The sequence below is a fragment of the Chelon labrosus genome (assembly GCF_963514085.1).
Source record: "Chelon labrosus genome assembly, chromosome: 19".
Taxonomy (NCBI): Eukaryota; Metazoa; Chordata; class Actinopteri; order Mugiliformes; family Mugilidae; genus Chelon; species Chelon labrosus.
Genome location: NC_140352.1, coordinates 2,314,018 through 2,336,420, shown reverse-complemented (window position 1 = coordinate 2,336,420; position 22,403 = coordinate 2,314,018). Strand labels below are relative to the sequence as shown.

The following is a 22,403-nucleotide window of genomic DNA, read 5'->3' as shown; positions in this document are numbered from 1 at the left end:
CGTTTCTTGTCGTTTTCTTTGTCGTTCTCTTTGCAGTCATTTTCCATCTCTCTGGGGCCACTGTATGTGGCTTTGTGGTTGTTTTACGCTTCTTTGCAGTCACTGTTTGTCACTTTGCAGTTGCTTTGTGTCTCTTTGTAGTTATTTTATGTGTATTTTCTTGTTTTTGATCTATTCTTGATCGTGTTCTCTTTGTCTGTTAGTAGTTTTGTTTCACTTTGACGTTATTACATGTCTCTTTCTGGTTGTTATGTGTCTCTTTTGTCGTCGTTTTGTCCGGCAGTTGGGGTTTTGCATCTTTGCAGTTGCTTGGCATCTCTTTGTAGGCACTTTGTGTCTCTTTGCAGGTATTTTCTGTCTCTTTGGGGCCATCGTATGTGACGCTGAGGCCTTTGTCTTTCACTTTACATGTTTCTTTCTTCTTGTTTTGTGTCTTGCGTTGCTTGCCGTCTCTTTGTAGTCGACGGGCATCATGTTGACGCTGTTTTGCATCACGTTGTAGCTGCATTTTGTCTCTTTGTAGCTATTCCGTGTGTCTTTGTTTGGACTCTCTTTTTGTCATTTCATTGATCTTTCAACATTGAAAGTTAATAGTTGCTTCATTCTAAAGCTCACTGCTGGTTTAGTAAACTTTCCATGACTGCAACTAACAACTAACAGAGATGTTTTCAGCTTCACCTCTGTGCCCTTTAAGATGCGTCCTCATCCGGCCTGTGTGGACAAAGAGAGCCTGGCCCCGAGGGACGATTAGTGCTTCAGTAAAGATAGCAGGAGGAATTAAGATGTAAGCAGAGCTCTGAGACAGCCCGGTGCTCTTGAGATGCGGTGTCTGCAGAGTAAAACAACACTCTTAAAAAGACACTGCAGTCAGGACGGCGTCAAGCCCCGACAACTGGCTTCTCTCCAGAACCAAAGCAGCCCTGACACCAGATACATCTCACGTATTTATACTACTGTCAACCTGCGCCAACACATAAACACAACTCACATCAGCCACTGTTAATCAACCCTCCACTCCTGCCTCTCCCTTTCCCAGGACGTTTGCCAAGGTTAGGAGGTGGGAGGGGAAGAGGGGGAGAGAGGATCCGACACAATGCGAGAAGCAGAGTGGGGGGTGAGCGTCATGCAATATAGATGAGGCACCAGAGAGGAGGGAGAGTCAACCGTGAGCTCGCTGCAGTGTTTGTGTTGTTGTGTGTTTCAGGAGGATTCTTCTGATCCATCCCGTCGTTGGGTCAATAAATTCCACCGCTGCTGGACTGCAGGAGGAGTCAGCTGACGAGGGAGGAGGTGAAAGAAGAGAGAGCGATGAGGAGGAAGTAGGAGAGGAGGGTACATGGGGCTCTTGGAGGAGCAGAAAAAGGGGGCTGGACTTCTCTGACTATATGCTTCAGGACTTTCGCAACGCTAACTCTGACCTGTGGACTCTATGCCCGGGCTGCAGTGTTTAGCACAAGCTGCTCCCAGGAGGACTTTATTCTGAGCCGGTGGACAGCATGCAGAATGTACCGGAGGAGTGGAGGGAAGTGGGTCGGGATGACGGGAGGGAGACGTTTGAGAGGAGGAGGATGACGGGGGAGTCGGGGGTGAAGAACGGCGGGGCAGGCGGTGACGAGGCTGAGAAGGAGTCGGTGATGATGGAGCTGACGAGGCTGGTGCAGACGACGGTGAAGGAGAGCAGCTGGTGGGAGAGGAGGGGGATCGATTGCTGTATCCTGGCAGCAGCGTTCCTCTGTCTGCCACCTGGTAAGAAACACAGTGACCTCAAGTGACTGATCACTTAATGAGTTCATTTATCATGTTAAGGATGAACTATGAAGGTCTAAAAACGTTGCAGCTTTAAGTTATAAATGAGTTTGCTGCAAAAAAATGTATTAATTGGCAATTTATTCAACTGAAAAGCAGCTGTTTTGCATCTTTCTGGTACTTTTTGGTGTTTTTATAATTAATCTTTATTTCTTTTTTAGTTGTTTGATGTTTTTTTAGCGACAGGACAACTTTCTACCACAAAATAAAAAATTAATTGTAGGCAAAGGAAGCTGATTCCAGGCTCCTTTCATTCTCTCTTAAAGTCTGTCGTTATGCTGACGATACTGTTTTATATGCCTTTCTTACAGAAGCACTTTTTCACTTTTAATATTTTACAGTCACTTGATGTAGGACTGTAGTAAACCAAGTTAATATTATTTTCAAATGGAAGACAAAAGCCCTCAAAGACAGTAGAGTTCAGATTAATCGTTGCCTTTTCTTTAAGCATCACATACAAGCCGCTGATTTTTCACCTTCCAACTTATTGATTAGGGCAACAAATCAAAAATCCATTTCCTGAGTGGACCAGGAGGATTTAGGTAAATATATATGGTGCTTTTCTTCGTCCCGCGTGGCTAGAAAATTAAAAAACACTGTGTTTTGGACTCTTTATTGGACAAAAATAGACTTATATTCTTCCAATACTTTTTCTGTAACTGATAAATAAGTTTACAAAATGTCAAAATGCAGTCACAGTTTCCTAGAGCTCATTGTGACCTCTTCAAAACAACATTATAACTGTTCAGAATAAAAAGTTAAGTCTTATTAATCAACTAATGAATAATCGCTCGGTCTCTACAAAGCAAATAATGAAAAATGCTCATTTTCTACAAAGTTTTTCTTCATAGTTTGTTCCTTATAAACGGCAAAATGAAGAAAAATGTGCACAAAACAAATCCATAACAGTCAACCTTACACAAATCATTAGTCAATTACTTTCAATTTAATCAAATAATTTCCACCCTTATCGTCTTATTCTTTCATTTTTGTCTGCAGAAAACTTGGCTCAAACTTTTTCTCACAACCCCCTCCCCTTGCTCCTGCTCTGCCAATTCATGGTGTCCCATTTTATGTGGGTCACTGGTGGCCAGCTACTGACCTCAATTAGGACTGCTGTCCATTGTGACTCATTGTTGATCTTTTAGCTGCACCACAGGACACTTGAAGACGTGGCTGCAGTTGATGTGGATTAGTTCTGCAGCAGCCTTGCTTCTTTTTCCGAGTTCTCCCTAAAAAAAGAAGAAAAAATGCATCTTAAAACGTCTTAAGAGTATGTGATAGGATTAGAAATATTTGCTTCTGACCTGAATTTAGTTGCAGAGTGCTACTGAAGAGGAATCAGACTTTGTGAGCTTGTGACTTATCACCTTAAAATAGCTGCTTTGAAATATGAGGTGCATCGTAGAGTACATCGTAGAGTTTTATCGGGTCGGGAAGAGAACATATGACCGACAGTAAACCCTGCTGTTAGAGGTGCTGCCGGAAATGTTACTACAGCAATTTAAATTCAAACATCACAGAGATTTAATCAGGTTAAAATCATTATGCTCAAATTCTGCTAAAGTGTGATTATTGGACTAACTAATAAAAGCAGCACACTCTGCTGTTAATGTGTGATAACATGGCGCCAGATACAAGCAGCACCGTCGCCTCCAGTTTCATTCTTTCACCTGATCTTCCAGGTGACTCGGATTAGAGATTCAGTCAGTGACTGAACGTTGAGCCACACTTCTCTGTGGGAACAACACTGTGGGTCCATTAGTCCACTTAAAGCATACATACATACATATTTCCCTCTGTTGCAAGACTAAAACAGTCTTTATTTAATCAAATCTACTCTCTAAACCTCTACTTATCTTTTATCGTTGCATTGGTCAATGAATTGTTTGAAATTTTCAGTCTCCGGATCCATTCAAGACATAAAAAGGCCCATAAAGATAAGGTTAATCTACAGGTGGTTGAGGTTATGGAGTGCAGGCAAATCGATGTTTTCTTGACCCATTTATCCGCCCTGACAGCCACAACTAGGTCACATGACTTCCGTCTTGCTCCTGTCATAATTTCTACCTCCACCAGAGGGCGTACAAACATTAAAGAAACATAATTAATTGTATTAAGTGGCAGGAATGTGTCTGCACAATTTAAAAATTCAGATTCTGACATTTATTTATTTTTTAAATTTGAGGACATGAACATCTTATGTTATATTCTTATCTATATTGAGCTAGGCTAGCCAACACTAGCTAGCTAGCTAACCTGCGTCGATAGCTTAAACTGAGTTGCGAAAATCCTCATTCTCTACTTTTACTTACTTTTAAACCCTAGATTCATAATTTTGTCCATCGTCTGTTATTAGAAGATATATTACACAGGTTTTGTGTTCATTTTTTTTTTTTTTTTGACGAAAACATCAAAACATAACAAGGTAAAGCTACTAGCTAACATGTGTTTACTGTTGAGTGTTAAAAGACTCATTGTCACACTGTTTAACTCTAGATTTATCCTTTTGTATGTTGTCGGTGCTTTTAACTAGCTAAATCTGTTAGCTTACTCGTGGGCTAACCACTGATGTTAAAGTCACTTTAAATGCGGATATTCTGCAACTCTTTGTCATTTACACATTTACACGTGTATTAAAAACTCATAATACTGTCACGATGTGAGCTGGGGTTGGTTATTTAAATATTAAACTGCCGTTTTCGCCACGGTTAGCAACGCTTCGTGGCTCTACTCAGACTTCTGCTGTTGCCTTGGTTACTGCAGAACTCTGGTAGTTGGAAGGAACCAAGCAACCTGAACAGAGAGGGGGGGTCCGTGTGGAGCAGGAAGACTTAATATCAAAATACCAAAACAGTCAGAGAGGGAAAAATACATTTCTCATTTGAAATTAAATATAAATCTGCTATAAACACAAACAGTGAAAACTGATTTAAAACATTTGTAAAGCTATCTGATGTAAACAAAATTAGAGAGAACGTGAATCCACCCCCAGTCCCTGAAGGAGTGGACTCGGTCCTTCTTTGCTCCTGTTATACTTTCTACAGCCACTCGAGGGCGGTGAAAACAACACAATTATTAGTATTTACGTATATTTTTTTACAAATAAAATCTTGTAATTAATTAATTAGTAATAAGCATAGTTGTTCTACTGATCTCAGAATTAATATTTTAATAACATTTTTGTGCTTACTGCTGAATCACAAGTCATTTACAGTCACAAAAATAATCTTTAGAAGAACAGATATAACCTCTAGTCTCCTCTATGAAATCTACAAAGTATTTCAGTGATTCTTTAATTTTTAGTCCACAAAATGTTTCAAAAAATACTTTGGAATTAAACCTTTTTCTAACTGTAGTGTTGAATCTGAAGCCAGCAGAACGGCCCTTCTACTAATCATTCATCCTTTGCTGTACACTTTAAAACCAAAACCATAATAAAGTTTTCTGAGCAGAACAAACTAAGTCTTTATTCTTAAAGGCTCAGCTGTAAATGTTAGCATCATGTGACTCCTGACCTTCAGTGATAGTGAGCCTGTTGGGGCTGTTGTTGAACAGTGCGAAGTCAAAGACAAAAACAACACAATACAATCTCAACTGATCCTGAAGTCAGCTGATGCAGCTCTTATCTGGTTGCGTTCAGATATAACATCGTGTTTTGTCCCGCAGCCTTCCTGCTGCTCGGCTCCTCTCGGTTCCTGTGGTTTTCAGCGGGCGTGCTGCTGATGGGCGTGACCCACGGCGTCATCACCTTCAAGGGGGCGCACCTGGCCAGCCACGGGGCGCTGACCGAGTCTCAGACCTGGGGGAAGTTCTGGGCCGTCTTCTTCATCGAGGTGAGATGTGCAGAAATAGACCGGAGCGGAGTCATCGTTCATGCCACATACAGATCTGTAGCAGTGCATTTAAAGATGTGACTGATGAAGCGCCCTTGAGCAACACGCTAAAAGGAGCAACTGGACATTTAAAAAAGATTTAAGACTAAAATAAACCTGCACAAAGGCCTCGTTCAGACATCTAATTAACATCCAACCATCTTTAAGTTATTGTGTTCACACCTGGTCTTAATTAAAATGTGCCCAGCCAACACTGTACCCGCTGCTGTTTCCATTTTGGAAAGGGCTGCCAAAAGATGCTGACTGCAGAGCATGGATGAATCCACCAGGGGGCAGATGACAAGTCTCAAATTGTTTACAACAGGTTTTTCAAGGAAGCATTGATCATGTGAGACTCAGAAACAAGATAAAGTTAAATTAAATCAGTATGAATCTAAAAACAGGGATATTTAAAATACCAACTGAAGCTTTAATAACCTCCAGTAGCAGTTCAGTGAGCTCCTGTCATCATAACCTTTCTTGTCGTTTGCTCTGGGCCAGATATCAGCAGCTTTATCAAACCACAGCGAGGACAAAGTAGTCGGTCTAGTGTGCATCAGCTCTGTTGGCTCGATGTTCGTCAACATGTCCTCCGTCCACTCAGATCTGCGGCTCGTTCTCAGCGCGAGCCGGCGTTCAGGCTCACATCAAGATGCACCACGCTCACACTAATGTCATCGGCCTGGGAGACTCCAGCGTGTGGAAGGCGCCTTTCCTGCCTCGCGCCGTCTACCTGTTCATCGCCCCCCTGGCCGTGCCCGTCATCACGCCGCTCGTCGCATTCGGTAAAAGACAGCTGAAGTATTTCAACATTAAATGTGACAATCAGCACAGAGTTGAGACACTTCTCTTCGAGCCTCGGCTTCACCTTGTTTCTGTCACTGTGGTGTGAGTTTATTCTCATGCCTGTGATGGTTTCTGATTTTGCAGGCCAGCTCAGAGGCCAGTCCTTGGTCCACGTCATCAGGACGGTCCTGATGGTAACGCTGGGCCTGTACTCTCAGTACTGGCTGCTCATCAACGTGTCCGGGTTCAGGTCGCCCTACAGCGCCTTGCTCTGTATGCTGGTGTGCAGAGCCATGTTCTCTGTGCCCTACATCCATGTCAACATTTTCCAGGTGAGAACAAGAAAGTCTTCTATTAAAAAGTCTTACATTTTGAGTTTTTTTCCTCCGTTCAGCTCAAAAATATATTATTTACTGTCACATAAAACCAGAAGACAGCGACTCAAAACATCAGCAGATTATCACACAAGTCCCTAAAGTAGACTAAGTATTTGTTTATGCAGCAAAATGAGCCAATATTACATATCAGAGAGGTGCTCCTCTAGGACTAAACCAGAGTCCATGTGTTCAGAAGTGTTTCCATCAACGTAATGAGACTCAGGTGTGGTTCAGTTCCTGGTTTAGTTTCAATAAATCAGGGATTTGTCTCAGTCTGATCTTCACAACACATGTTTGTGGACAAAGGAGCTTTCTGAGGAGCTCAGAGAAAGAGTTGTTGTTGCTCATCAGGCTGGAAAAGGTTCCAGAACCATCTCTAAAGAGTTTGGAACCCACAAATAATCCACAGTCAGACAGATTGAAGACGACTGTCCCCCTCCACAGGAGTGGTCCACCAACAAAGATCTCTCCAGAAGAACGATCAGATCATAAATTCGACCTGATGATCAAAGTTAATGGTTCAACCAAAGTTGGAACAAGAATCTCTGATCCAAACGTTTCTTTGACTCCATCAAGATAATTACTCAACTCATCAGAGACATCAAGATTCGTCGTTTTTGGATTAAGTAAATTATTTAAATGTGAATCTAACTTATCTAGTTGTGTTTGGATCCGTGTTTTCTATTATAAACAATCAAAATAAACCCAAATTGTCCTTTAATCATTACAAAACATACAACACAGAAGGTAAAATTAACTTAAAAATATGACAGAATAGTAAAGATATGAAGAAATATGTGAAGTGCATGTGATGCAAAATCAGTTTTATGTAACAATGACGACAAAGTCTCTTTCTTTTATCAGTGTTTCCGTTCTTTTCTCCTCCGTGTTATTGACACACATGTTCACCTCTATCAGATTTATTTCTGTCTTGTAACGAGGCCTTGTTGAGGCCGTTGAATGCAGCATTGTGTTCCCGTAGATCAGACCAGTTTGTGAACTGAGGGGATAACAAGGAACAATTCACGCATGAGTTTCCCAGATGGAGCTCGAGTCCTGCAGCTCATTGTGCATTGTTCTGATCAAAGTGTGTGAAGGTGGATTAGAAAACACAGGTTCTTGGAGTGAAGGCAGGGATCTACGGGGAGGGGGGTCGGGGGGCCTGTTTATTCTCGCTGGGAGGGGGTCGAACCAAAAACCTGTTGACCCGTTTATCCTGGAGTTGTTGTTGGCTGGAGTCCTGACTTCTTGCTCCGTGGGATTTGTGCTTTCCAGCCGAGGATAACCTTTAATTTCACACACTGACTCTTGTAATGTTGGGTACAGTGTTCTCCTTGTTTTGCTCCATCAGTGACAAACACATGTGGGAACTCTGATTTAGCATAGTTGGAAAAGAAGATGGGAAAATCTGCAGCGCTGGACTGCACAGTGTCAGCCGACTCAGGACTTTATGTCGTCTCATCTGGTCGCTGTTGTGTTGTGACCCAACATGGGCGCCACAACATAAATTAGAGACTTGGCGTCAGGCGGCAGGTGAGACGTGGCGAGCCATTCCAGAAAGAGACCAGTGTCTTCTTTCAGGCTTTAGCTCACACCTTCTGTCACAGACTAAAGTAATCAAGCCTATGTATGAGATAAGGACACGTTTCTCAACATGGGTTCTTATCTCTTCTTGTGTCAAACGTCGTCAGTCGCTGCCCAAGCACTGTTCCACTTCAAAGTACCATCAGATCAAGTACCGTCCAAGTACTTGTCTTGCACATTTTTTGTCAAGGAAGCATTCAAAGGTAAACTGTGTGAACCTTGTACAGCCAGGTATCCCAGAATGCATTTCAGGGGCATGACCAAGTACGCTGCTGCTCCAGTTTACATATTCTTAGGCTAGTCGTTAGCATTCTGATTCTAGCATTATTGTAAAAGCTAGCACTGTCATTCACTGGTTCTCTCTCTCTCTAATCGCAGCACATCGGTCTGCCGATGTTTTCCCCGACCGGACGACCAAAGAGAATCTACCAGATGACCCACGGCGTCCTGAACCTGCCCCGGAACCCTCTGCTGGACTGGATGTTCGGACACTCGTTGATCAACTGCCACGTGGAGCACCATCTCTTCCCCTTCCTGTCGGACAACATGTGTTTAAAGGTACGACGCTGGAGGCCGCCGACGCAAAACACATCAACGTGAGCCATAAGTTGTGAGAACAAGGCTGCTAGGCAGCTGTCAGCGCCTAGAAACAGTTTAGCTTTAGAATATCAACTTTTTCTAAGCAACACACTGGATATGTAGCTAACTACTAGCATTACTAGATTAGTGACTACCATTTTTAGGCTCGTTACTAACATCCTCCTAACAAATAGCATTGTTAGGTAAATCACTAGCATCCTTATAGACACTAGCATTTATGGACAAGGCACTAGAAACTAGCATTACTAGACTAGCAACTACTATTCTTAGGCTAGTCACTAGCACCCTTTTGCTAACAACTAGCCTCTGTAGACCGGTAATGGTATTCCTAGGCTTATTCTTATTATATTGTATTATTTTATTCTTATACCAACTAGCATTCTTAGATTAGCCACTAGCATCCTTATAAAAACTAGCTTTCTTAGACTAGTCATTAGCGTCCTAGACGTTGTTAGGTGCAGTATAAACGTTTACTATCTTAATATGATACAAGACGGACAGAAGACAGTCAGAAAGTAAGAAACTAATTCAGAATAATTTCTTAAAACCTTTGACTTGCTGTCGGTCCTTCCTCTGCAGGTGAAACCTGTCGTGTCCAAGTATCTGACTGAAAAGCAGCTTCCCTACCAGGAGGACGGTTACCTTTCCCGCCTCCACCTGTTCTTCCACAAATACCAGGAACTGATGGTGTTTGCTCCTCCCATCACAGAGCTGGTGGGAGTTCAGTGATGGAGGGGGGGCCGAGGGAAAAACTGTTCAGACTGAAACCTCCATCAGTAATTAATATTATCAGCTGACACTGTTTTGTTTTTTAAAAGTTTATTAACTGAATAAATATCCAACACTTTAACAGACGGTTTAACACAAACACCAGCATTTGGTTGTTCACATTTTAACACAAGAATAATAATAATAAACAAACTAAAAGCAGCATGTTATAAATCTGTTTCATTTTTATTCACATTTTGAATCTAGTAAAAACAATACTGAGACCAGATAATAATAAATGAAAACACTGATTCAAAACTGATGATTCAAACATAAATACTAAAGGGAGCTCTGCTAGAGATATAGATTTATAGATATAGATTTAATTTATTTTATTTTATTTTTTATTCTATTTAACCTGATAAATCTTTGGTTATTTTTAGTTCTGTGATTCATTTGTTAATTTGTTAATTTGTCCTCTGTAGCTGCAGGACACGAGGACATGGACGTGTCTTTAAGTGGGTGTGGAATCTTTTTTTCTTTCTCTGAGAATAAATGTTCACATGATTTTAATGTGTTAAATGTTGTTTTATTGTCTTTTATTCCAGTAAACACACATCTAGAGGGATTAATGCACTGGTTTGTGTTCAGTTTAAAAAAAGAAACGGAATAAAACTACAAAAAACATAAAAATAAAAAAACATGTCATACAAACAAAAGGAACTAAAAGTAATTTGGAATTTAAATTTACTATATCTGTAATTGTATAAGGGTTTGCATTAAGTTAAATAAAAAGGAAGCTTAATTTAATTATGTATTATTTGTTTTTATTTTATTTCATTATTTAATTTTTAAGTATGTACCATAAAAACATATGTAAAATAAATAAATAAATTTCCATTAATTTAAAAAAATAAATAAAATAATAAAATATTTTAAATGTTTTAATTATTTATTTATTTCCTATTTAAAATAGCATTTTAAGTAAAAAATTGCCACCAAAACAAATACTGTAAGGATATGTTTCAAAAACATTTACACATTTTTTTTAAATTTAATAATAAAAGCTGTATTTTTTTAATTCAACTAAACACACAAAATATTTTTATTAAATTTTTTTATTTCATTACATTTTTTTAATTTTAAATTATTTCCCATAAAATTAGTATAAAAACATTTAATTTTCAGAGAATAATGAGAGAAAAAAAAGTAGGTTATTTTGAATAGAAGGAACAATGAGGAAGACACCGGTCTGATCTCTGATTGGCTGAGCACACACGCGATCAGTCACATGACCACCAGCTTTTCTCTCTCAGCTCTTCCTGGTGTCAGAGTGTTGCTCTGGTCGCTTGGTGGCGGTGTCTGCTCTGGAGCTGCTCTCGGACCAGTTTCACTCTGTTCCTGAGTTTCCACTTGAACTTTAGAGCAGAAGGAGGAAGAAGACGAGCAGACAAAAGGCTGCAGACGCTGCTTCCTCTGTGTTTATCAGGACTGTTTAATCACGGTGGAGCAGACAAAGCCGTGGGTGAGTTCATCAGCGTGGTGAGTTTAAAGACCTGCGGAGGTTTGATGTTTACTGATCCCAGGACTCGTTCCAGTTAATGTTCAAACACAGAACATGTGCAGGAATGCAACCCTACACCTTCCTGGTTGGTGGAGTGAGCTCCACCCTGTGGCTGCTTGAGCATCGAGGGGGGTGGAGGGGGGGTGTTGTTTGCCTGGTTCCAGGGGCGGGAGGCGTTTAGGCTGAAACTATGAGCCTTCACATCATCTAGGTGTGGCCTTCAGGCTCTTCACTGGCTAAAAGCAGCTGAGCCAGTTCCTCTCACAGAGTGGAAGTGGAGCCCGGCAGAGAGACATGGCTGACAGCGTGGAAGCAGGTGAGCTGAACGGAGACAAGCCGGCAGAGTGTCTCCAGCGTCCCGACACGTCTGGCCCCAAGCTGAACGGGACAACAGAGGCCCCTGTGATCAGCAGAAAAGAGGACCAGGACTCAAAGATGACAGAGGAAGACCTGAAGGAGTCTGAGGAGCCGGAGAAGGAGAAGGAGACGCCCCCGCCGCCACAGGAGGAGACCAAGGAAGAAGAGGTGAAGGAGGAACCTCTGGGCCCCGACGATGTGGTGTGCGACTCGTGCATCGAGAGCCCCTGCAGGGCGCTCAAGTCCTGCCTCACCTGCCTGGTGTCGTACTGCGGGGCCCACCTCCGGCCCCACCTGGAGAACCCCAAGTTCCAGAACCACCGGCTGGTGGAGCCGCTGAGGGACATCGAGCGGCGGACCTGCGAGAGCCACAAGTGGCCCCTGGAGCTGTTCTGCTGCGCCGACGCCTGCTGCGTCTGTCAGGACTGTGTGACCGAGGAGCACAGGGGCCACAACACCGTCACCGTGGAGGAGGCCCGCAAACGGATAGAGGTAAGACTTCACATCTGTCTTCTTCTTCTTCTTCTTCTTCTTAAAGTAATAATAATCTGATTGACTCCTCCAGTTTGTAGAACGTTAACGTTTGTCTCTGGTCGTATCGAAGCCAAATATCTTTCATTTAAGAGTTTGATATCTCACTGAGATATTGTTGTTTAACGGCAGCAGCAATCTGAAGATTTAATATAAACAGATGTTCGGGTGAATTGAAGACAGATAAAAGCTCTGAGTGTCAAAAAAACAACGCGTGCCAGCTGTAGTGTCATTAATCAGCTGGTGGACGTGAGAAATAATCCTTTAAATAACATCCAAGCTGCAGCTTTCACACCCTGAAGTGGACACGCTGTTCATGTACAGTTTGTTCTCGCCTGGAGACGAGGAAATACTCCGACTATTTATTGTTTTTATTTAGTTGTAAAGTGAGTGAGTTTAGGGTTTAGAGCTCCTATCAGACAAAATTAGCAGATTAAAATCTTTCTTTAAAACATTTTCCCCAAATTTTTTGACATTTTATAAACCGAGTTATTTGCTGTCTAACCTAATCAGAATATTTTGTATATTTTGTATATTTTTATTTAGTTTGTAAAGTGAGTTTGTAAGAGGTGTTAAAGCACCAGTCTGTCTAAATTAGGAGTCTATTTTATTAATTTATTAATTTGATAAATAAATAACCAGCTGCTTTTTATTATATGCCTGCAGAGCTCTCAAACTGTAGAAGTTTTATTATTTATATGTATTATTTATTTTATTTGGGGAAATTAAAATCTAATTATTTTCATATTTTTTCAGAATTTTTAATTTTATAAATTATTTCGTATTAATAATATTTATTATTTATTTTTATTTTTAGATTTATTATAGTATTCTTGATTTTTGTTTTTGCATTTTCTAAACCAAATCTGATCAGAATATTTTTATATATTTTTATTATTTTTATTTAGTTTGTAAAGTGAGTTTGTCAGGGGTGTTATAGCACCAGTTGGTCTAATTTAGGAGGCAAAATTTAAACGTATTAATTAAAAAAATTAAATTTACAGTTTATGAATAAAATTATAAATTATTAAATCAGCTGCTTTTTATTATACACCTCCAGTGCTCCCTAACTGTACAAGTTTTATTATTTAAATTATTTATTTTATTTTGGGAAATTAAAATCTAATTCATTTTATATTTATTTTCTGAATTTTTTACATTTTCTAAATGATCTGAATAATTTCGTGTTAATAATATTTATTACTTATTTTATTTTTAGATTTGTTTTAAATGATTTTCTCTTTTTTTCTACATTTTCTAAAGTCATTTATTGTGCGTTTAACTCTAAGCGCTCTCAGACTGTGTGGTTTCGTTGTCTCACATCTACATCTGTGGTAAAGGTTTAACAGATCTTCAGGTTTTCAGTAAATAAAAGCTTTGGGCGTCAAAAGAACAACACGTGGCAGCTGCAGTGTCATTAATCTGCTGTAGGAGGTCAGAAATAATCCTTTAAATCTCATCCACACTGGAGCTTCCACACCCTGGAGAGGACATTCATATATAGCAGCGTCTCTCTGAGCATCACAGCTCTGATTCGGAGGCTTTGCAGCTTTCTGGAAACTCAATCCGTCCAGTCGTTCGTCTGAAGCCTCATTTGTCTCTTCCTGACAGTCGCCGACCTTTCAGGTTCAAACTTTCCCGACGAGATTCCTGCACAGATCTGCAGCTTTTAGCCCACACCTGTTATTTGCTCAGTGCGTCGCTGCAGAATTTCATACTGCTTCGTTAGAGCTGGAACGTAAACACGGCTCAGAGGAACGCTGCCTGGATGGGCAGGTGAAAAATACTTGAACCAGCTGCAGAAGTGACGTTTAAATCTGTAGAGTGAAATGCTGCTCCTTGATCACGCCAGCAGATTAAAATAACTTCCTGCTCAGAGCTGCTGTCCTACATCGTTACGTAACCCACCTTTGTTTAGTTTAGATGCACTTGAATCCAGAGCCAAACACAGCACGCTGCGTTCACGTCACACTGGATTAAAGAAATACTGCAACTAGAAAGACTTTTAACTCACTTTTTGGTCTGAAATTCTAAAATAAAATAATCCAGATGAGATATTTCTGATCCAGGTTCTTAGCGGAGGATTTAATGATAGGATTAAAGCACCTTCAAGGTTTTTCAAACGTGCACAGACTTGTCAGCGCCGAACTCTGCTTCTGTTTTATCTATCTGAGCAAAGATTTGATTATTTAAAGGTTAAAGAAGTCAGTTGTAAGTGAGATCTGAGCTGAAAGAGGCTGAAGTTTAACTTGAAGTAGGTTGAAAGAAGCAAATACACCTCCGTTAATGTGAAGCCGAGGTCATGGGAACACTTGTACAGGTTTATTACTCTACTACAATACTAGGAAAACATTTGGTAAAATACAACAGGACATCATCTGTGAAGAAGTTTCTCTTTTACATTCGTCATCAACAAAAAAAAGGAAGTAGTAACCACAGAGGCTAAACGTATTCAGGCTCTGTGGTTACTACTTCCTCCACTACCATCAGCAAAACATACTTTTAACACGTGACATTTTAATTTTAATTCAACTTTAAAGAAGCGGTAAAAATAGATGACGTTGTAGATTTTCATCGAACTAGCATGAAAAAAAGTAAAATAAAAAGGGTAAAGTGCAGTTTAAAGTCACCTCAGTATAAGAGTTAATATCTTTTATATTCTTCTTTATTTCTTAACACATATAAATTATATACTAGTGAACTCTTCTTCTTCTTCTTCTGGGTTTCTCTTTTTTCTTCACCTACTTTGGAGACAAACTGTGGGAGGTAAACGTCATCACTCCTCGGTGTTAATGATGTTACATGTTTTTTCAAATTCCTTTTAACACCAGTAACAATCCTGACATATGATTAATTCATGTTTGACCCGTAGTTTGGGAAATGAGGAGGTGATGCAGCAGCTTTTTGTTTATTGTTTTATTCTGTTATTCTATTCTGAACAATGTTCTTCGTCATTCTTTTATCATTATCATTATGAAATGTCTGAGTGTCTTGCACGCCCATCATCCGCCCTGACCTCCTCCTGACAATGACACGATTAGACACTTCCATTTAGATTAAATTTAGATTTTAGCCTTGACTAAAGCTGCCCAGAACCACAGTCAGGAGTCTGGGTGTGACCCGAGTGTCTTGTACGCCCGTCATCCACCCTGACCTCCTCTTGACAATGACGCTGTTATTTAGGTTAAATGTAGATTCCTCTCGCTAGCCTTGACTGAAGCTGCCCGGAGCCACAGACTGGAGCACTTGACTCCGCGTGAGTCGAGTGTTTTGCTTGGTCACCGTCCACCCCGACCTCCTCCAGGCGATGACTCCTCAGAGGTCAATGTAGGTCAAGACGCCGATGAGGTCATTTGAAGTGTAAACACACTGAAACAAATACGATTTCTTCATCCATGAGACGTATTTGTTCACTCCCATGTTGATTAAAAAAAATAGAAAAATATCGATTGAATGCTGATTTTTATAAAAAATATAATTTGCGATTAATTGTGCGGTAACTATAAACGATTAATCGCGATCAAATCGATTGACAGCTCTTTTAAAAAAGGGTTTGTGTGTGCGCAACGCTGAATATTTGAGCAAAGAGGAGTCAGACGAGAGGACTTCTCTGACTCATGTCTCTTTCTCTGAGTTAGTGTTTAACCTGCGGGCTGTAGAAATAGTCTAAACTTTAACCTCCTGAGGCTGAGTGGTGAGACGATGGGGCTTGTTCTCCCTTCAGGGTCTGAACTTTAAGAAGAGCAAATATCTTGGTTGGCGCTTCAGCTCTGCCTGGACCTGCCTCAGGAATTCAGACTGAAGACAAGCCAGCGCTTTTCAAAAAGACAAGAATCAGATGTGTAACCACCCCCCGTCCTCCTCCTCCTCCTCCTCCCCGTCCTCCAGAGAACAGGACAACAGGAAGCTCTGAAACAACAGAGTTTTCCTGAAAGGCCGTGTTTACATCTGTCACATCTTCACGTGGACTGTGCTTTGTGTCTTGATGCGTTCGCAGAAAGAGCTGAGTGAGAAGCAGGCGGAGATGTCCAAAACTGTGACGGCGGCGGAGAACGCCATCAACAAACTCCAGCTCAACACCGTGTCCATCGAGGTAAACACAACACACGAGTAACCTCATGAGTAATCGCACAAAGTGGCACAACTTTTTATCAAATGCGCGTGGGCGGCTGATATTTTTGGTCTGACCTGTAATCCCAGCCGTTTCGGAGCCGCCCACAACAAACCGGTTTCTGTGATTCATCAGGATTCCCCTTTAGTCACGACAAAGTTATGCAACGACTTCCTGAGTGTTATCGGCCTGAATGTTTAATGAAGTCACTTCCACGTACTTAAACTTTGACAGAATTCGGTGACGGAGGTGCGAGCGGTGATCGAGGAGCAGTTCGTGGAGCTGCAGACGCTGGTGGAGAAGGCCAAGAGGGAGGTGACGGAGATCCTGGAGGCCGAGGAGAAGCAGGCGCTGAGGCAGGCCGAGGGCATCCGGGTCCACCTGGAGCAGAGGTGCACCGAGCTGAAGAAGACTCAGACGCAGGTGGAGAAACTCTCCAAGAACAAGAACGACGTGGACTTCCTGCAGGTACGATCGCAGTAGAGATAAATATTCAAGCCACATGTGTCCTCTGTCACTGATCAGCTGATACTGATTTGTCTCAGTGAGGAGAAACCGTGCCTGAACTTTTAGAGACGCTCCAATCAGGATGACTGCAGACGATCAAAGATGGCTTAAAAAAAAAAAAAAAGTCCTTATTTTGACTCATTTCTATTTAATAAAAACCCACTAGAATTAGTTTTTCCCCGTCAGTTACTGAGGAATCCTGAACCTGGATAGTCGATAGAAGGCAGAAGAGAATAAATAGTTTATTTATAAATTTAAAAAATAGAAAGTTTGACAATAAATTAGACTTTATTGAGCCACAAGGGAAATTGCTTGGTCACAGTAGCTCAGTTAACATAAAAAAACACTCTTGAGAACCCCAAGTAAAAATACTATATTATAAAATAAAATAAAATAAAATATTAAAAAAATAAAAAAAGAAAGTAGAAATCTAGTAAAATAAAATAAAATGGGATAAAATATTTTATAAAAAAGAATAAAAAATAAAATAAAATATTTCATAAAAAATAAAATAAAAATCTAGTAAAATAAAATAAAATGGTATAAAATATTTTATAAAAAAGAATAAAAAATAAAACAAAATAAAATAAAATAAAACAATAAAATAAAAAAATAAAATAAAAGTAAAAATCTAGTAAAATAAAATAAAATGGGATAAAATATTTAATAAAACAATTGAATAAAAAATACAATAAAATGGGATAAAATATTTTATAAAAAATAAAAATAAAAATCTAGTAAAATAAAATAAAATGGGATAAAATATTTTATAAAAAAGAATAAAAAATAAAACAAAATAAAATAAAATAAAACAATAAAATAAAAAAATAAAATAAAAGTAAAAATCTAGTAAAATAAAATAAAATGGGATAAAATATTTAATAAAACAATTGAATAAAAAATACAATAAAATGGGATAAAATATTTTATAAAAAATAAAAATAAAAATCTAGTAAAATAAAATAAAATGGGATAAAATATTTTATAAAAATAAAAGTAAAAATGTAGTAAAATAAAATAAAATACCGTAAGCAAAAAAATATACAAAATTTGCATATGAACGAATGTACAAGAAACAGAGACAGAAATAAATATATATTATATCCATAGGAAGGATTTATAATAATTATAATAATCCAGAAGGCTGATGGAGAGAGTTAAATTATTATTTACTCCTTAATAAATAAGTTCTAGTAACTAATAGAGGAAACTAAAATCTTGGGCTGGAGGACAGTTCTTGTGTCGTCTGATCATCAGTGGTTAAAGGTGGTTGGCGTCAAAACTGATTCATTCATTCATTCATTCATTCATTCAAGCTGGAGCCTATCCCAGCTGTCATTGTTCTAGAGGCAGGTTCCACCCTGGACAGGTCTCCAGTCTATCACAGGACTAACACAGAGAGAATGATCCTAACCAGCATGACCAGGGATTAGAACCCAGAACCTTCTGGCCTTGAGGCGTCAGCACTAACCACCAGATTCAGTTCATAAAGCTGCAGCTTGTCTCAACAGTTTTCCTGACTGATGACTTTCAGATGAATTTCTCAGAACAGTAACTTGTAGCTGTAAAACATGTTAAAGCAGAAAGGTCCCACTGCCCCTGAACGCCTCTGTGTGTGTGTGTTTGTTTGTTTCCAGGAGTACTCAGAGTGGAAGAAGGAAGCCGCTGATATCTCTCTTCCTGGCGTCTACATCGGTCTGATGGACCGTCTCAACTCCTTCAGCCGAGTCATCGTGGACTCCACTCAGGAGCTGTGTGCCATGCTGGTGTCCTCCTACATCGACAAAGTCAAGGAGACGTGTAAAAGCGGTGAGGACAGAGATCTGGCCGTGGCAGAGACAGACTCCCTCATGTTCAGATAGTTTGTCCTCAGATATGTCAAACATTTCAGTCTTCACCTGTTCCTCATGAGTCACCTGCTGAACATTAAAACTCGTTTCTCTCCTCAGGTTCATACAAATAACAGAAATTATTATCATTTATGTTAAATATGTTTTTCTTTTACTTTGCAGATAAAATGGGAATAAAGACGACCGTCCATGAGATCGTTGCAGCCAAACAGAACATGTCCATCCCCAACCCAGAGACACGAGACGACTTCCTCAAATGTAAACGGCTTTTAGTTTTTATTTTACAATTTATAGAAACACAGAGGATCTACCTGTGGGACATCTGAACAGTCTGGACTCTTCAGTTAACTGAAATATTAGTTCTTTAAAACTTAATGAAACTTTACTCTTTACTCTCACACAGTTGTTTCCTTTTATTTTATTTTATTCTGTTTAAAGTTTATTTTCACTCTGTGTCTCTGGAGGAACTAAATACTCTCTGGGATCAAGTCTTCTTGTCTCGTCTTATCTCGTCCTGTATTGTCTTATATTATCTTAACTTGTCTTGCCGTGTCCTGTCCTGTCTTATCCTTGTTTTGGCAGGTAGTGTCCTGTCCTGTCTTGTCCTGTCCTGTCCTGTCCTGTCTTGTCTTGTCTTGTCTCATCTCCTCTTAACTTGTATTGTCTCGTCTTGTCTTGTCTTTTATTGTTTTTTGTCTTTTATTATGCCTTGTCCTGTCTCGTCTCGTCTCGCCCTGTCCTGTCCTGTCCTGTTCGTCACGTCCTGTTTTACCTGATCTTGTCTCGTCTTGTATTACTATTTATTTTCTTATCTTATCTTGTCTTTTATCTTACCATGTCCTGTCTTGTCTTGTCTTGTCTTGTCTTGTCTTGTCTCGTCTCATCTCGTCCTGTCCTGTCTTATCTTGTCTTGTCTTGTCTTGTCTCATCTTGTCCTGTCCTGTCTTGTCTTGTCTTGTCTTTTATACCTTGTCTTGTCTCGTCTTGTATCTTATCTCGTCTCATCTTGTCTCATCCTGTCCTGTCCTGTCCTGTCTTGTCTTGTCCTGTCCTGTCTTATCTCGTCTTAACATGTATTGTCTTGTCTTTTATTGTTTTTTGTCTTTTATTATGCCTTGTCCTGTCTCGTCTCGTCTCGCCCTGTCCTGTCCTGTTCTGTCTCGTCACGTCCTGTTTTACCTGATCTTGTCTCGTCTTGTATTACTCTTTCTTTTCTTATCTTGTCTTTTATCTTGTCCCGTCCTGTCTTGTCCCATCTCGTCTCATTTTATCTTGTCTTGTCTTGCATCTTATCTTATCTTGTCTTTCGTCTCACCTTGTCCCGTCTTGTTGTATCTCATCTCGTCCTGTCCTGTCCTGTCTTGTCTTGTCTTGTCTTTTATACCCACTCCTTTCTTGTCTCATCTCATTTTACCTTGTCCTGTCTTCTTGTATCTTATCTCGTCTCATCCTGTCCTGCCCTGTCCTGTATTTTCTTGTCTTATCTTATCTTGTCTTTTATCTTGCCCCGTCCTGTCTTGTCTCATCTTGTCTTATTTTATCTTGTCTTGTATCTTGTCTTATCTTGTTTTTTGTCTTACCTTGTCCTGTCTTCTTGTATCTCATCTCGTCTCATCTCGTCTCATCTCGTCTCATCCTGTCCTGTCCTGTATTGTCTTGTCTTCTCTTATCTTGTCTTTTATCTCGCCCCACCCTATCTTGTTGTATCTTGTCTCGTCCTCTCCCGTCCTGTCCCGTCTTGTTGTATCTCATCTTGTCCTATCTCATCCCGTCCCTCCACAGACGCTGCTCAGGTGAGCTTCGACGGGGACACAGCTCACAAGTTCCTCCGTCTGACAGAAGAGAACCGGAAGGTGACCAACACCACGCCGTGGCAGCATCCCTACCCGGATCTACCCGAGCGCTTCGAGAACTGGCGCCAGGTTCTGGCCTCAGAGAGCTTCTACCTGGGCCGCCACTACTTCGAGGTGGACATCCGGGGCGAGGGGACGCACGTCGGCGTCACCTACAAGAGCATCGACCGCAAGGGCAACGAGAGCAACAGCTGCATCACGGGCAACGACTTCTCCTGGTGCCTCCAGTGGAACGGCCGGACCTTCTCCGCCTGGCACAGCGACGTGGAGACGCCGCTGACCGTGGACAAGCTCACGCGCATCGGCGTCTACGTGGACTACAGCCGAGGCCTCCTGGCTTTCTACGGGGTGGACGACGGCATGACGCTCATCCACGAGTACCAGACCGAGTTCCTGGAGCCTCTGTACCCGGCCTTCTGGCTGTCCAAGAAGGAGAACATCGTGGCCTTGGTGGCTCCTGGGGACCCTTTACCTGTGAAAAGCCCCTCCCCTCCTGCCTCACCTGCGAACGGAGCCGCCGTTGTCGCGTAAAGAACGTTTACCTGGAAGATTTACAAAAAACCAACTGTGCAAACCTCAAATGTGGAAATGCTGGACTTGTTAAACTTGTTTACAGCAGATTATTTTTTCGTTACACAAATAATAATCTGAGCATCTTTGGGCCATATTTAAACTCCTGTGTGACTTTCGGGACTACTGTTACCAGAAATGTTTTGTGTTTTCTGTATGCAAATAAAAATCACATGTGCCTCTTCATTTGCAGAAACAAAATGTCCGTTTATGTTCCCAGTTTCACTACGCTAGGGTGGATTAGCTCGGGAGACGGACCAATTTAAAGATCTACTACAGATTATTTATTTTTACGGAAGATTTATCTGGAGTCTTTCCGCTGGGAACTGATTCTGCTCCTGCAAAGATCTGACAGCCAATCAGATTGTTTGTGGGCGGGGCTTACTGTGGTGATGGACAGAAGAGTAACAGTCGTCATAGACGTCGTCTGAGCGCCGTGGAGTTGAGTTAGTTTACAATTAAATGTCTGTGCTTGGTTGGTTGGACTGTCCAGATGATTCAGAGGTATTATTTCTGTCTCTGTGTCTGTTGAAGCTTAATAAAATCCAGATGATGTAACCAGACTCATAATAATCGTATCTGGCCTTAGGTGGATGGTATTTTTGGAAAACTGGAAACCTGTGACGCAAAAGTGACGATCGAAACTGGGTGGAGTCATTTGGGTTGTTACATGACTCAGACAGCATCAAAAAGTCACAAAGAGAATAAGTTTAAAGTCTTAATTTGTCACCAAAATGTTTATTTATCCACAAGATGTTGTATTCAAAGCTTACAGCACTCTAGTTTTTACATAATGTGAGTTCCAGCGTGTAAAATAATGCAGAAACGTTTCATGTTGTGCACTTTCTCTAGGTCAGACTAATCATATCAGTGTCATAGATCGTGTTTAAGCTCAGATCCTTCCAAACCTCACTGAAGGTTTCTAAGCGAGCTCTAAAACACGTTGTAGAAACTGGATCCAGCACATAATTTGCTAAATAAACAAAATGACCACACACACGAATGAAACAAATGCAAAGGAGATGCAAAACAAGCAGGAAGAGTCACAGAGTTGATAAGGGACTGGGCTCCATCTGTTTCCTTTTCTGTTTTTTTCCCAGAAACCAAAAGGAAAGATTAAAAAAAAGTTGAAGGAAAATATAAATTCAACATCAATAAACCGGAAGAATATTTTAATATATGTTAATACAATGTAAATCTATATAAATATCTTAGTTAATAGTGTTTTTTGTAATAAATACGCCTCAAAAACAAACAGTCCTGAAATAAAAACACGTCCCCGACGATGACGTGGAAGGTTCCGGTCACGTGGTCATGCGCTGAC

General features: G+C 40.5%; 2 protein-coding genes across 2 annotated transcripts; both read left to right on the top strand.

The window, feature by feature from the left end:
* Positions 1-1,496: 1,496 nt before the first annotated feature.
* fads6 (fatty acid desaturase 6) lies at positions 1,497-9,757 on the top strand (the record flags this gene model as incomplete). The annotated part of the gene is made up of 6 exons (XM_084567273.1): positions 1,497-1,746; positions 5,476-5,642; positions 6,286-6,466; positions 6,612-6,799; positions 8,807-8,986; positions 9,608-9,757. The coding sequence occupies 6 exons, from the start codon at positions 1,497-1,499 to the stop codon at positions 9,755-9,757; spliced, it is 1,116 nt and encodes a 371-aa protein (XP_084423399.1).
* A 1,702-nt stretch (positions 9,758-11,459) lies between these two features.
* On the top strand, positions 11,460-21,265 carry trim16 (tripartite motif containing 16). Its single transcript, XM_084567851.1, has 6 exons — positions 11,460-12,149; positions 16,186-16,281; positions 16,534-16,767; positions 18,444-18,615; positions 18,819-18,914; positions 20,439-21,265. The coding sequence occupies exons 1-6, from the start codon at positions 11,595-11,597 to the stop codon at positions 21,038-21,040; spliced, it is 1,755 nt and encodes a 584-aa protein (XP_084423977.1). The 5' UTR covers positions 11,460-11,594; the 3' UTR covers positions 21,041-21,265.
* The last annotated feature ends 1,138 nt before the right edge of the window (positions 21,266-22,403 follow it).